At 31.1% G+C, this 14,682-nt stretch overlaps 3 protein-coding genes across 4 annotated transcripts in view; 1 reads left to right on the top strand and 2 right to left on the bottom strand.

Moving 5' to 3' along the window:
* Positions 1-656: 656 nt before the first annotated feature.
* On the bottom strand, positions 657-4,963 carry LOC125056737 (RING finger protein 121). The gene is made up of 8 exons (XM_047660012.1): positions 4,696-4,963; positions 4,493-4,527; positions 4,277-4,418; positions 3,981-4,135; positions 3,205-3,433; positions 2,285-2,387; positions 1,591-1,723; positions 657-1,120 (listed from the first exon to the last, which is right to left on the bottom strand). Exons 1-8 carry the CDS (start codon positions 4,729-4,731, stop codon positions 1,000-1,002), a joined length of 954 nt encoding a protein of 317 aa, XP_047515968.1. The 5' UTR covers positions 4,732-4,963; the 3' UTR covers positions 657-999.
* Positions 4,964-7,311: 2,348 nt separating this feature from the next.
* On the top strand, positions 7,312-10,992 carry LOC125056497. 2 transcript variants are annotated; one of them, XM_047659624.1, is made up of 2 exons: positions 7,312-7,530; positions 7,629-10,992. In XM_047659624.1, exon 2 carries the CDS (start codon positions 7,637-7,639, stop codon positions 10,934-10,936), a length of 3,300 nt encoding a protein of 1,099 aa, XP_047515580.1. In that variant the 5' UTR covers positions 7,312-7,530; positions 7,629-7,636; the 3' UTR covers positions 10,937-10,992. The 2 variants fall into 2 exon arrangements, with proteins under 2 accessions (XP_047515580.1, XP_047515579.1); XM_047659623.1 differs by having other exon boundaries at positions 7,312-7,547.
* Positions 10,993-11,085: 93 nt separating this feature from the next.
* The window catches only part of LOC125056498 (dynein axonemal heavy chain 1-like), a 62,543-nt gene continuing 58,946 nt past the window's right edge, over positions 11,086-14,682 (bottom strand). Inside the window, exons 79-86 of the mRNA XM_047659625.1 lie at positions 14,210-14,362; positions 13,806-13,941; positions 13,435-13,570; positions 12,654-12,749; positions 12,239-12,369; positions 11,808-11,989; positions 11,517-11,646; positions 11,086-11,326 (exon numbers count right to left, since the gene is read on the bottom strand). Coding sequence (XP_047515581.1) covers positions 11,112-11,326; positions 11,517-11,646; positions 11,808-11,989; positions 12,239-12,369; positions 12,654-12,749; positions 13,435-13,570; positions 13,806-13,941; positions 14,210-14,362 — 1,179 coding nt within the window. The 3' untranslated portion in view covers positions 11,086-11,111. The remainder of the gene's footprint in view (positions 11,327-11,516; positions 11,647-11,807; positions 11,990-12,238; positions 12,370-12,653; positions 12,750-13,434; positions 13,571-13,805; positions 13,942-14,209; positions 14,363-14,682) is intronic.

Here is a 14,682-nt window from a genome sequence, read left to right as displayed (position 1 = left end):
CGCGTAAGCTAGCAAAATTCATCATTTCCCCCGCGCGTCTCCTTCCGCCCGCATTAAGGTCAAAGGTCATAAAGGTCATAAAGGTGACAAACGCAGTCAACGTCATCTAAAGGCCGATTTACATTATCTTAGTGTTTAGGAGAGTGCTTTAGGATAGTCCTTTAGTTGAAACATGTAAACGCTACTTGCTTTAGTACGGTTCTACTTGACTTTCAAGTTGAATCAAAATAGAATCGCTTTTTATTTTTGTTTCAAGTAAAAAAATACAACATAATTTCTGGTGCAGCAAAAGACGTCTGGCGAAAATAACAGCTTACTTGCGCAATAGCGTTCAAATAATTTTTGTTTTTTATGTAATTACTAACACTATAAATCATCTGAAATAAACTTTTTCTTTTTCTAACACAGATTTTTAAGTTCTATTTAACGACAACTCTTTGTAACGTCAAAATATGCAGTCTCTTGAGTGTCGTTATATAGAGTATACACTGTATTTAAAAACTCCTCGAGCTTTAGGCAACTTTGTACAGGTATGGTCTACTAAAGCCCATACAATTAGAGAAATTTTAAACTAAAGAAAATATTATATTATACTTAGTATATTAACTTGTTCATAAAAATATTAAGGCTATACGTAACATTAAAAGAAAACAATATTTCAAAACAAATTATAGTTTTTATTAAAACAGCTTAATAAATTTTATACATATTATGTAAAAAAAAATTACTTATATATTTAGGTACATAATTTAAATTCACACAACACTAGCTTCACTTTTCATATACTTAATATTAATGTACTTTTACAATTACCTCATTAAATAAATTTATTAAATAACACTTGAGTTAAGGTGACAATTATTTTTCATGGCAACATTAGCCAATCTAAAATAATATGACAAGAAAAAAAAACTTACCTCATAATCATAGATAAAAAACGTTTTAATACTTAAGAGGCATGTACACTGCATAAAGTCTAAGATCCCACGGTATATTATGTTATTCAAGGCCAAATAACCAATTAATTCCCTGGACTACAAATAATACGAGTGGTTGCCAGGCAACCAGCCACCTAATCCAGTCTAACATCTGAGCGTAGAGGATGTGGGGACGATCCCAGCTGAACTGTTATTAAGGAAATTTATTCATTGATAGAGAAACCTACAGGCGAACTGATAAAACTTATCATGTAGCGACTCCCAGTATACACTTTTATTATTGGGTCATAGCAAATATTTTGCATACGGCGCAACTTTTATATGCAATTGTAAGATGGGGCAAAGTTCAATAATACTCATGAGAACTTACTGTGATACATGCTGCCAATGCTGAAATCTAGTCAGCTCCGACACATTTTTCATTTTAACGTCAAAATTGATTAATAAAGTTTTTGAAAGTAAAAAAAAAATCTTAATTAGAGTTAGTAATTATTTAAATAAGTTAAACATAGCTCTCTCTACACTGTTTTCTTAAATGAGTTGGTCACTAGTTTGTACGGTCTTTTACATAAATTATAATTATTGTTCGGCCATTACAGAAAATGTAATGGACATCATGGACTTTATCTAAGTAAGAGACTCAAAAGGATACGGATTAGCGAACATAGTTTTGAGATCCACCTTCTCCTTACAATAGGGACAGGTCTCCTTCTTGCCCACAATACACCAACCCCGGATGCAAAACTCGTGAAACACGTGCCCACACGGTAACTTGTATGTATTTTCTAAAAAAAAAAAAAATTACGCCTTGACACTAATTAGCTTAATAGGTTCAACTCAGTTCAGCATTTTTTGCCTAATGCCAAAACCGTCCTGCAAAGGCATGCATAGCTATTGTCTATAGTATAGAAGCAAAGAAGGTTCAACTCACATTGTTACATGAATAAGTAAAAAAAAAATATCGTCATGATCGTAGAACAATGTCGAATTTGAAAAAAATCCAAAATCCACTTTTAATCATATTTGGATACTACATTAAGTAAATATTACGGCTACAATAAAAAAAAACATGTGTTTTAAATTTCAAATTAATCTATCGGTAAAGTGACGGATTTCATAGAAACATGTATTTCTAGAAAACTGTGTAATTTAATGTTTTTAAATTTTTATTTTGTTTCAAAACAAACCCTTTAGTTTGCTTGTATGCCAATTTTCATAATAACAGAATATGAATTAAAATAGTTATCACAAAAACTAACAAGATTTTATTATTTTGAAATGGCTTACTAAGTTTACTATTTGTCACTATTGTAGGACTATGACGATATGTCTGTCTATTAACCCACCAAGTACTCCCTCTTCATTAATATTGACTAGAAGCCTATTTCCACACACTGCACACACATTCTGGTCCAACTGCCTTGTTGGTATACCTTCTGCCGTGTAGTACTGAAAAATATGATTTTTAGACAATATCAAACATAACTTGACAAAGTTATGTTTAAATATAAAAATTTATGAATCTTTTTCAACATATAATGACGTAATGCTGTGATGAGCATAACTTCATGTTGTAATGAGTTCCTATAGATTCATTTATAACTGTTTGTGGATCCACAATTTTCATGTTTTAAACTGTTGTGTTGATAGATTGAATGTAGGGTAATATTTTCTTAGATGTATTCGGTACAAATTTTTATTGCTATATTTTCTGTAGAATGTAGAACTATAATTCATCAAAATCATCATGAAAGCCCTATAAATTTGTTTTTTAATACTACTTCTGGACTAAACTCAAGATTTGTATGATAGCATTGCTAAGGAATCAATAGTTAAATGATTATTAATTACATATCACATTATGGCAGATCTTACGTAAAATATAATTCATAAGTTATAAAGTTGTACAATATGCTGTATTAGGTTTTCCTCATACTGTACAATCAAACTCATAAAGTTGCTTAATTTATTTATTTACTGTATCAATACCAATGGATGTGGAGGTCAACATATGGAGGAGCTGAGCGCAGTTGACTCTTGAAACTACTGTTGACTTTGGTTGGGTAACATTTAAACCACAGATGTAATATAATTCTATAAAAGCACTTTTAACTAAAAATTTAAATAGATATTCTATTAAATTAGATATGCGGACCCAATATTGTTTCAATAACAATGTTTAAGGTTTCTTATGGAGTCTTGATACTACACTACACTTTTAGTTTAAAGTAATGATTTTCATTAAACATTATGTTATAGTACTCACCCCAATGGAAGCAGCCATTCTTTCTGAACAATATTCTGCAACATCTCTTCCCAGTACACCAAAGTACAGCCCATAGAACAATGTAAGTAGTGAAACATCCATCCATTGGTTAGGTTTTTGACCAAATAGTGCATTCACACCAATAAGTGTTAGTATAAGTGAGATATATCCAAATAAACCAACTGCTACACTTGCTTTATATATTAGGTAAAACCATTTGTATACTAACCTGAAAAAATTTATTGTACTTACATACAAATATATTATATACAAAAACACAGATGTGACCCACTAATGTTAAACAATGTGTTATGATAATGGCATTCGCTCACATGAGTTATGAAGATTTTATATATTAAAGAGTACCAAGAGTTTTTCACTCGGCCTACACCCTCTGTCTTCTTTGCTTATGAGTTATGAGTAGTCTTGAGACAATTTAATGACGTGGAATAAGTTATACCTGTATCTTATTCCATCCATAATAATAAACTTACACACTGTATCACATGACCATTTTCCTACAAATTCAATTGGTCTAAAAGCCTAAAAATATAGATAAATTTCACATAATAATTTTGACTAGCAGTTTCAATGTGAAATTAATTGGTGGTTACATGGATGGATATGTTAGTAGAACAGAATGACTAGAACTGGATTTTAACTGTAATAAAGTACTAATGTCAATTTTTTTTTAAAGATGTGAAAGACAATATTAACTGATTAAGATATTAAAAAGTACCAAATAAATTGTTTGCATTTGTAGACCAAAAGCTTACCTAGGAGTGGTAGGTGACATTGGTTTTTGGGATGACTTTCTTATAACCACAGCAGTCAGAAATGTAAAGAGTAGCCACACTATTACAAAACGGAACCAAGAGTTCTTAAGACTCATTATTAATGGCATTGACCACATTGTCACCATAGTAAAGAGCTGTAACACAATTATAGTTTTATAAATTAAATATCTATTAGGGGCATAAAAGAGAAATGTAATTAATCCATGCACAATTAAAATAACAACACAGCTACTGATGTTTAGATATAATTTTTATTTAAATGAAATTAGGCTTACCGCATATGACTTATAATGACATTTCTTCCACTGTACAAAAACAATTTGAGCTATGATCAAGGTGAAGAGGAATATAAGAATCATAGTTGAATGCATTGATTCATGGCCTTTATGGAGTTCATGCATCTTTTGATGGTCATATCTAAAATTATCAAATATTAATATCAAATAATTAAATTAGTAGCCGCTACAAATTTAACCAGTGTCTGAACATACCTCAGTTTTTCTTCAACTGTCATATCACTATAACTCTGTAGGAAAAACAAATTATATTAAAAAAAAAATCCAATATTATCATAAATAACCCTTTCTTTTTTTCTTTTCAGAGGTGCAACACGGAAGACTAAATAAAAACTTTTTAGAGGGATGGTTGCAAAGGTAATAGCTTACGTATACGTATATGTTTATAAAGTTGTTACCTTATTAACATCCACCGGTATATGAATATCTTCCATAGTTAAGTTTTAAAGCTGATTATGGTGTGAATCGATGATTATCTCAAACACTATATTCTTGTCATTATTAATAACCAAAACCTAAGCACTCGAAGTCTGGATGATAATATAATTTTTCGGTACCGCGTTCTAATATCAGATGTCCGAAAACACTCCATATATTAATTCCAGGAAATAATAAAATTTATCAAAATCAACTGATATCAACTGAACACATAATATGACAAATGACAATTGACATGAGACATCACATTTTTTAACATAAACGTGACATAAAGTCAAGGAATTACGAGCCCCGATGCAAAATAGTTCGTCTATAGTCATATTTTTAATTAGACGAAGCCAACTGACAGTAGCTAATGTCACTTTGTAAAATAATGTTGCCATATTTAAAGTAATAGTGATGCGTTCAGTTCTTGTTCAATCAGATGAATGAACAATGAGTGTGAATAGTCATTAGTCAATCATTTCAAACAATAAAAGAATATTATTTCTATTTCAAAATTGTATAAAAGTGCTCTGATATAAGATAGGTACTAGTACTATGTAACTACAATCAGTTTTTTGACGTCTTATTACAAAGCGCGGCGCGGCGACTAGTGCCATCACCGATCATTAATTCAGGGGTTTTTACTTTGTGTCACAACACTATTTTTATTTCATTAAAAACTGACAACACCGTAAACGTCAGTTGATATCGTCTAATTAAAAATTCGACTATAGTGTGAAATTTTCTCTGTGAGATTTTTTCTAACTTCATTATTTTTGTATATCTATATAAAATATTAAGCTGTTCTGCTATAATATAATATATCACATGTCGCGTTACTTATGCCATTTTTTAATTATGAACCAATAAACTATTTTAGAGGCCAACAGCGAGATTCCATTTAAAAAAAAACACTATTACTTCTTGAGAGATATAGCTAGGGTTGTGACATTCTTCATAAAAAATCCATTTTTTATGAATCGATTATTTTTTTAGCATGACAAATCGATTAATAAATGATCGTTTTTTTTATTAATCGATTTTTTCCTAATTTTTGAATTAATTTCAAAATAAACACCCTAAATATATTATTTTTCATGGTTTTTTAATTACAAATAAACAATAGAAATTATAAACATAAATTAACATTTAAGAATAATCAAAATCGAAATTAACTTAATCTCGTTATGATAGATTCTAGATGAAATTTGATAAAGGCTTGGCTTGGCTGAGTGTATTTCAGTAGCACATTGCAGTATTTTTATTGTCTTTTTAATTGTATGTGATGCTGAATAAATTTATTTTACTTTTAAATTATAGTGTTCCATTCAAACTTGAGTTTTTGTAAAATTAACTGGTTTTATAATCCTTGCGATGTTTTACAAAAAAACATCAATGCATCGAGTATAATATCAATACATCTTCAAAGAAACGGATTCAATGTATCGCATTGTAAACAGCGATGTATATCGAATATCCCTAATAGTTCGAGGTCCGGGTTTTAAAAGACCAGACATAATGTCGGAAGGTGGCAGATGAAAAATCGACTATGATTAATTTTCAATTATAAGAATAATCGATTATTAATCGATTATTTTGAATATAAAATCGCGTAATAAAATCGATTTTTACTTTAAGAAAAATCGATTATAATTGAAATAATTGACTATTTTTTAAAACCCCTAGATATAGCTGCACTCTAGGGATGATAGATGTTAGAAAAACATCGATGTCATAATTGAAAGCCCAACATCGATGTTCGATTATCGATATTTATCGAAAACCGATATGATGTTTTGCATCAGGGTTCACAACCGTACGATAATTATCGTACATTTGCGATAATTTCATAACTACGTACGATGTACGATGGTACATGACTATCGTACGCAGATTTTACGATAATTTCCAGTCTGATAAAAAATTTGATGATTACAGAGATAGCCCAATAACAATTACAGTTTTTAGTGTCAGTGCCATCTATTGGCTTATTTTTCCATTAGGAACTTATGCTGTCACAAGGCAACTACAGCAGATGAACAAAGCGTTAATGTACAAACACAAAAACGCATCAGAATGCACAGCCAAAAAATTCACGATTTGTATGGTGACGCAGATTTGGAAGTCTTCGATAACATTTTAATACCTAACGAATTTTAAGTGATAAAAATAATATGCGATGTTTACGGACAATAGGTATAGGGATATATCCCTTAGAGCGAACACCATATTGTTCATCGAGAAAATATTGCGTATTTTTGTTCCTCTTTGACGGAAGAGATTGAATTAAGTTTATTTTTTTTTAAGTATTATTTTTTTCAATTTGAAAAACACAAGTTTACAAGATTTAAACTATAAATCGTTTGCAACATTTTATTTTCACGTTTCATATGATTTTTAAAGTATTTTTAGTCATTTTCCTGACTGTACGATAATTTATCGTATATGGATCACATATACGATCATTTTACGGCCCTGGTACGATAACTGCCTGGCTTCAGGTTGTGAACCCTGTTTTGCATTAATAATAATTGACAAATTAATAATTAAAAATACATTGAAATGGTTCGAAATTTATTAAGAAACATAACAATTTATAAAATTAGTAGAATACGAAGTGATTGTATCATCGTCGACTACCTATATCTTTTTTTTAAACATTACTGATTAGTTAGATTAGTTTTTCTAAAGAGATCTTTAAATTATATTTTGTTACGTGTATTTTTTATGCGCAATGCATATTATCTTTTATAAGTGATACATAGGAACTCAGCTTAACTATAATCAAGTTTTAAAATATTGTGTAACATTTTGTAACTACAAACATGTAAGTATTGTACACAACGAACCTTGTTCCCCAAATATATCATATTCAGCATATTTGTAGTTATATTAATGATATTTTCAGAATCAACTATGTGTACTACAATTCAAGGAGAAACACAGGGTCAGAAACATAAAAATTTCAATAAATTAGTATTGAAAACTGTAGGAAACAAAAAAGTCTTTAACTATACCATTGATTATGAAGATACAGACATAAATAATCTGTTAAAAATAGATGTTGCATGTCATACCAGAAATGTAGACTTTGTATTTGAAGTATTTAAATGTAAAGATATATTATTTGTATCTAGGGCTCTCAGACATGGCACTTGGCTAGTTGAACCGGAGTATGCACATTTAATAAACCCCCAATATTTATATATACAACTCTTTCCATGTATGATGTCTGAAGCACGGAACAAACTCCTTCTCCTAATTAGATTGAATTTAAGAGATCCAAAACGTTTTGAAGATTTTTTTAATTATTTAGAAAAAACTGATACTAATGCAGCAATGAAATGGTTTCCAAAATGCTCTATTCAGTTTATACTATCTAGATTACAAAATAATATTCATATACTACCAGAACACATACTATTTCGACTATTTTTTCATAGTTTTGAGGCGTTTAAAATTTATTGTGATGTATTTTGTAAAAAATCACTTAAGGTACACAAAGCTTTATTTCTTATAAAATCAAATGGGGAGAAATTTTTTGATATTTTAGATCAACTTGGTACTGAACACATACCAATATTCAATAAAAAGTTTACTAAGTTAGCTATGAAAGTATGCCCTCATAGACTTATGTTTAATTTTGATCATTATCAAAATCACATTGATATTCAATGCTTTATTAAATACATAAAACTGGAAAGATTTGAAGAATTTCAGTCAAAATATAGGAACAATGAGAAACTAATAAGTTTTTTTCAAAAAGGTAGGCAGAATGTACATAACTTGTGTGAAGGTAATTATATTTTAGATGCATTGGGTTCTTGTGATCCCAATAACAATGTAGATGTTACAAATCTTCTTATAATATTAAAAAAAAACTTTTCTCAGTTTAGTAAAGATCTGATATTCAAATTTATCAACAAGTTTTTAAGCAAATGTAATGTTTACCAATTTAATAGTGTTACATGGAATATGTACATTGATGTTTTCAAGGAAATTATGAACATAAAGCAATATTCAGAAAACAATAAAACTAACCAATCCATTATTCAATCTACAGTTTTCTATGAAATCATTCACAATGAAATAATATCGGAAGATATCATGATGAAATTTCAATTTGATAATTCATTAAGGGTTGCTCGAAAGAAATTAAGTAACAAAGAAATTCAGATTGTCTTTGAGTTTTTGTTAAATTTCGCTTTATTGCAAATCAAAAAAACAACTCAACAAGACAAAGTTATTTGGATCGAAAATATGTTTGTATTATTTAAAGTTTGGAATAGGAGTATGCAAGAATATCCATTATTTAACATTGAAGTAATAAACGTATTACAAGAATTACAAAATAGATCTGATTTTGAAAAGCTTAAATACTTATACTATAAAAACAGCTTTTGGAGAAGATATTTGCTAAATGAAAACATTATTATAGAACCTAATTCGAGTAATGCGTTTATAAATATGTTAAAACATAATCCTAGATTACTAGTACCATTTCAAAAGAAAAATGTAATTAACTCAGAAAAAAAACTAGCTGCAGTGTTTTACAGAAAGTTGCGTACATATTGGTCAGATTCATTAGGGCAACAATTCAAAGACTTTTTTTACACTATGCTACACCAATCACCATCAGTGGGTCTGTACATTCTTCTGTCAAGGATAGAATTTCATCATTTAATACAACACAATGCACCTACAAATAAACATAATGAAAATGTTAATGGAATCACAGTTCAAATACATATTGCTCGATATATGCACAAAGTATATCCTAAGTTATCTATAAAAATGGCCCTAATGTATTACAAAGGCATCCCTATGATACATGCCTTCTCGTCAATAAACTCAATACTACACGGAATGTCGACGTGCAAAATGGAAGAGTCAATAGAATGTTTTGACACTTGGCCGGAGCAAGTTCAAAAATTATGTATTTGGGTAATATATTCACAACCACGTTATGATAAACGGAAGATTCTTCTCACAATTTGGCAGAAAACAAATTACAGCTCAATACGAGCTGAAATATTTAAGAAATCTATGAGGTCTCTATGTATTTACAAGGATATTGAGCTTAATGTAAAATATAATTATATTGTAATGATAAGTGAAGAATGGCAATTTTTGCAGTTTCTGATGGATAATTTACGACGAGATGAATCATTGATAGTTGATAAATTTCCATCCTATTTCCAAAGGTTGCCACGAATGAAAGCCTCAGATTTTTGCTTGAAATCTTATCAAATAACGAAGAACTTTACTTCTCAATGCAAAATATTTCCAAGAAAACCTTTAATGCATTATTTTGGAGGAGGATTACACTTAGTTGACATTGATCTTGTAGCTGCTATGGTGGATGATATTATAACTGAAAGATTGTGGACAACAAAAATGAACAATCATCATCTAAATGTAGTCACATCATGCCTTTACACATGGAAAGATGATGCAGAACAGATGGTATCCTTTCGAAAGATAATTGCCCCTTTATTTGAGAAAGCTTATGAAAAATGGGATACGAAAGTTGTGAATTGTAAATTAGTACAATTAAATATTATTAACATTGTCACTCTTCTGAATAAACAATATCAAAGTTATTTAGACTCCAAGAGCAATTTCTCACCAAGTGTACTTACAGTACTACTAGAGAACCTTGAAAATAATTTATCAGTAAAAGAAAATTATATGATGATAAGAAGTTTGACGTTGGCTGTTGAATATTTTAAGATTTTATCCAAGGCAAATGAAATTGTAAAATTTGACGAAAATACAAATATATTTGATCAAACGTCTTTATCATTTGCTGAAATGTGTATAAACATATTCTGTGATGATGTTGCGATTTATGGTAACAGCATTTGGAGATTATTTTATCATGCTTTACAAGATATGCTTGACAGATTTGATGTAAAAAAACATACACAATATAAGATATATAACTTAATGTTAGATTTGAGTACGGAGTTAACTCCAGAACTAAATTACCAAGTGCATGTTTTAATTATTGAACTGACTTTATACAAAGCGGACAACTTTATGCATGATCTTTTTGGTTATGACTCCGATGATTCTGAAAATGATGAAGAAGGTCAAGAAAACCTACTCACTAGAATTAAAACTCATCATTCCAACAAAGTAAAAGCTTATCATTCCAAGTGTGTTTTAAGCAATCTGTATGATCTGCATTATGACAAATTTAAATATGTATAATATTAATCCAAATCTTGGCCAACTTTTTATAGTTTTATTATGTGTTTTTATAATAAAATGTTAATTGTATTTATATAATTTTATTACACTATTTAAAATCATTTTAGTTTTTTTTTACTATGTGTGTGAAAGAAAGTTAAAATGCAGCGCATGTTATATCCTTTAATATTATATCCTAATAATCAAGAGCACAAAACAAAGCTACGCCTCGTTTGATCCAATGTGATTGTGGCTTGTGTGTGGGTAGTTCAATTGTCATGACGTAGTTTGTTGAATGTCCTGTCGTAGATAAAGTACCCGCGCGGAGCAGCGTCTTGTAAATCGGACACTCGTAGAGACCTTGCTGCAATCTGTGGTTCTGTTCTGGCTTCATGTAGATTATTGCCATGTCTGAAACAATTAAGTTTGAATAAAAACATCTTTTAAATAATGTGTACTAACATGAGCTAAAGTCAATTCCCTTTATAATAATAATAATAATAATTACAGAATGAAAACTGTCGTCAGACGAAAACATGAATATCCGTTTTCAGATGCAAACGAGAAATGGTTTAAAAGTTAAAATCTTGACAATGCTAACCAGTATGCAACTCCTTAGGCCTGCTCTCTTCAAGTGACATGTCTCCCATATTCCACCTGGCTCCTTCTAGGAATAGACCACGAACGCAGCAGCCGTCATCTGGCTTTTTCGCTGGCGGACCCGGTAATGGCTACCATAAACGATAACAGTTACACAGGAAGTATAAAAGCATACATAATAAAACACGTCTGGTTTTAGCAGCCTTGTTTAACTTGCGTGAGCAAAATGAGAGAAATGCCTTGTATTGCCTTGTATTGTACGTATAAATATATTTGATTTATCAAAACATACCTCAAAAGCATAAGCAACGGTATCAATAGCGATAACGTGTTTCCTGGCGTAATTCTGAAGAGCCCCAGTTAGAAACGCCTGCGGAAAGTAAAAGCCCGATATCCAGAACACCTTGGGAATGCCCCCGTCGGCCCATTGCTGCATGAACTGAACACGCAGCACCAAGTCTTTCACCCATGCGGCTGGAAATTTTAAATGTGTAATAAAAATTAAAACCTATTTCGTCTTTCTTAATGTATAAAATAACAGGTCGCAGCCATAACAAAATTACTATTTTTATTTTCTGGTACCAATACTTCTTGGAAAAAATTTGAATAGATATGAGCAAATAAAAGCAACCAATAATACTACAGGGTTTCCCACTGCTCTTAAAGCAAGTTTGCTTCCTGCAACTGTTCTATTCGAGGCACTAAGCACAAGTATCTTAATACCTAATGGCTTCAGCGAAGGGTAGGCTTTTGAACTCCACATACTGGGCACCGAGTTTAGCGCAAGACTTCCCGACATGCTTTCCAATGCTTCGGACATAACAACAAGGCCCTTCAGTGCCTTCAGAAGGTCTCTAAAGAAAAAAAATGTGTGCTAATACAAGATGTATAAAATAGATACATGTAATATGTAATAACTAATAAGTAATCGTGTACAATAAAATAATTATCATAGCTCTCAGAATACACTACATTCATTATATCAAACATTTAGCATTTTGTTAATATTAAATGATATTATAGTATATATCATCAAAATCAACCTTTTTGGATGAGATTAATAACTACGTCAACAATTTTATTCGAGGTTAGATTTTTGACTACAGCTAGCTAGAACACAACACTGAAAAATACTAACTTCAATGAATTTTGTATGACGACAAGGAGCCTGTTATATCTGATAGCTTCCTGCATCAGCACCGTGTTCAGAGATTCCTTGTATGACACCGGATATCTGTGGGTTTCAATTTATTTATCTTTACACAAAATATCCTAAAAATAGTGTCCAGTAGAGTCTGGCTAACGAAAGTAGATACTGGATTTTTTTGCAAACTTTTTATATGACAACACTAAAGTTAGTACGGTCAAAATGTCTTGATATTTTTTTGTATTTTAAATAAGTACATTAGTTTCAGTTACTTTAGATAATGTTATTGTTCTTTTATAGATAGTCTTGAGATTATTAGCCAAAGGTTATGAATTTAAGAAAAACAAAAATGAACGTTCATTATTAATTGAACGATATGATATAGCTGCATGGAGACATCGCTTTTTGCGTACCATGGCATCGAAACGTGCAGAAGGCAAGCCAATAATCTACTTAGATGAAACTTATGTCCACAAAACCTATAAGCCTAAAAAATGTTGGCAAGATCCATCAACAAGTGGAATAATTGAAAATATATCGTCAGGAAAACGATATATTATTGTGCATGCAGTAAAATAAAACTGAATATCAAAGTATCAATGTGAGTTGTTCCAGCTTTCCTTTTTACTTTAGGGCTGCCATGCTGATATTTTTGAAATTTGCCGCGCTTTTTCAGTATCAACTTTCATTAGCCAGACTCTAGTCACAAATGACAAAATGAAATATTTTTATTTCACGATTAAATATATAACGAATCTGAAAAGAAACTAACGTAGTAGCAATGAACTTTTGGTCCAGCATGGGTGGCAACACTCCCAGAATCTCTTTAGCCGCCTTTTCCGTCATCTCTTCCGCGGACAGCCCTCCCTCACCACTCACTTCTTTCGGTTGTAAGTTACGTAGTGTATCTGTATGATGTATTGAGAGATATATGCGTCAGTAATAAATATAAATTCTATAATTTTATTTTTAAAAATGCAGATATGAACAAATAATAAGTCTTAGTCTCTTTATTAGGCTAAATGATGAGGACCTGATTTCCTTGAAATCAACAAATAGCGAGGGCTAAAAAAGGTATTTTTAACAGGTACAGGTGTATAATTAATTAATTAGCCAAGAAAAACATTTAGAGTTTAAGTATACTTAGGCAAGTGCTGGTCTCCGACATGGCGTAACTGATGTTAGCATTGCTGTGCAGACCGAACAGGGAAGGATCGTCGTTCAAGGGCAGAGTACGGATGTACTTGGTGTAGTCCTCTACTGACGTCGAAGGCGGTTGCTAAAAGTAATAACGATTAGAACATTAGCAAACTTTAACTATTTATAATTCTATTTTTGTTTTATCCTTGGGGCTATGTTAGCCTCACCGCAACTGAATAGAAGACACGGTATCAAGATTGTTCACACACAACATTTTTAGTCACTTCAAAAAGATCGCATTCGACGCAAAAAAATAGCAATTGTATATTTTTACTCGATTCCTGAGTTGGGATTTCACCTGCCCATGTCCAATTCTCGCATCACCACGACTTTCGTTAGCAAATCACCTGTTTATAAGCCCCGCTCTCGTCAAAGATCCACCGGTCGTTAAGAACTGTAGTGCTGTAGTAGTCCGCGAGTAGCGTCAGCAGACAACGCCGGTCCCAGTCGTCTGTTACTCGACCACCGTAGTTTATGTGGCCGGCTACGTACGTTAACATCTGAGACATTAAACAACCTGTATGTTAATAATCGAAATAGGTTCGTAAAGTTATACTTCGTTTTGTTTAATTCTCTGGAAATTTCGTTGCATACGAAGGTGATTTTTAATATTTATGAGAAGCTTATAGTAACGAAAATCCTGTTAACAAATATTGGGATTGGTATACGATACATCGAACATGTTAAAAATTGATATTATCGTAAAAAAAATGAATCTGATGGTATATAGGTATAAGTCTTGGTCCAGACCAAATACTTAGGTATATATACCTGGTTAAGTTGGACGACTCATTGGTCTAGTGGTTAGTACCCCTGACTG

Source organism: Pieris napi, chromosome 15, assembly GCF_905475465.1.
Source record: "Pieris napi chromosome 15, ilPieNapi1.2, whole genome shotgun sequence".
Taxonomy (NCBI): domain Eukaryota; kingdom Metazoa; phylum Arthropoda; class Insecta; order Lepidoptera; family Pieridae; genus Pieris; species Pieris napi.
Note: the sequence above shows the minus strand (reverse complement) of the source record. Positions and strands in the feature narration are given on the sequence as shown.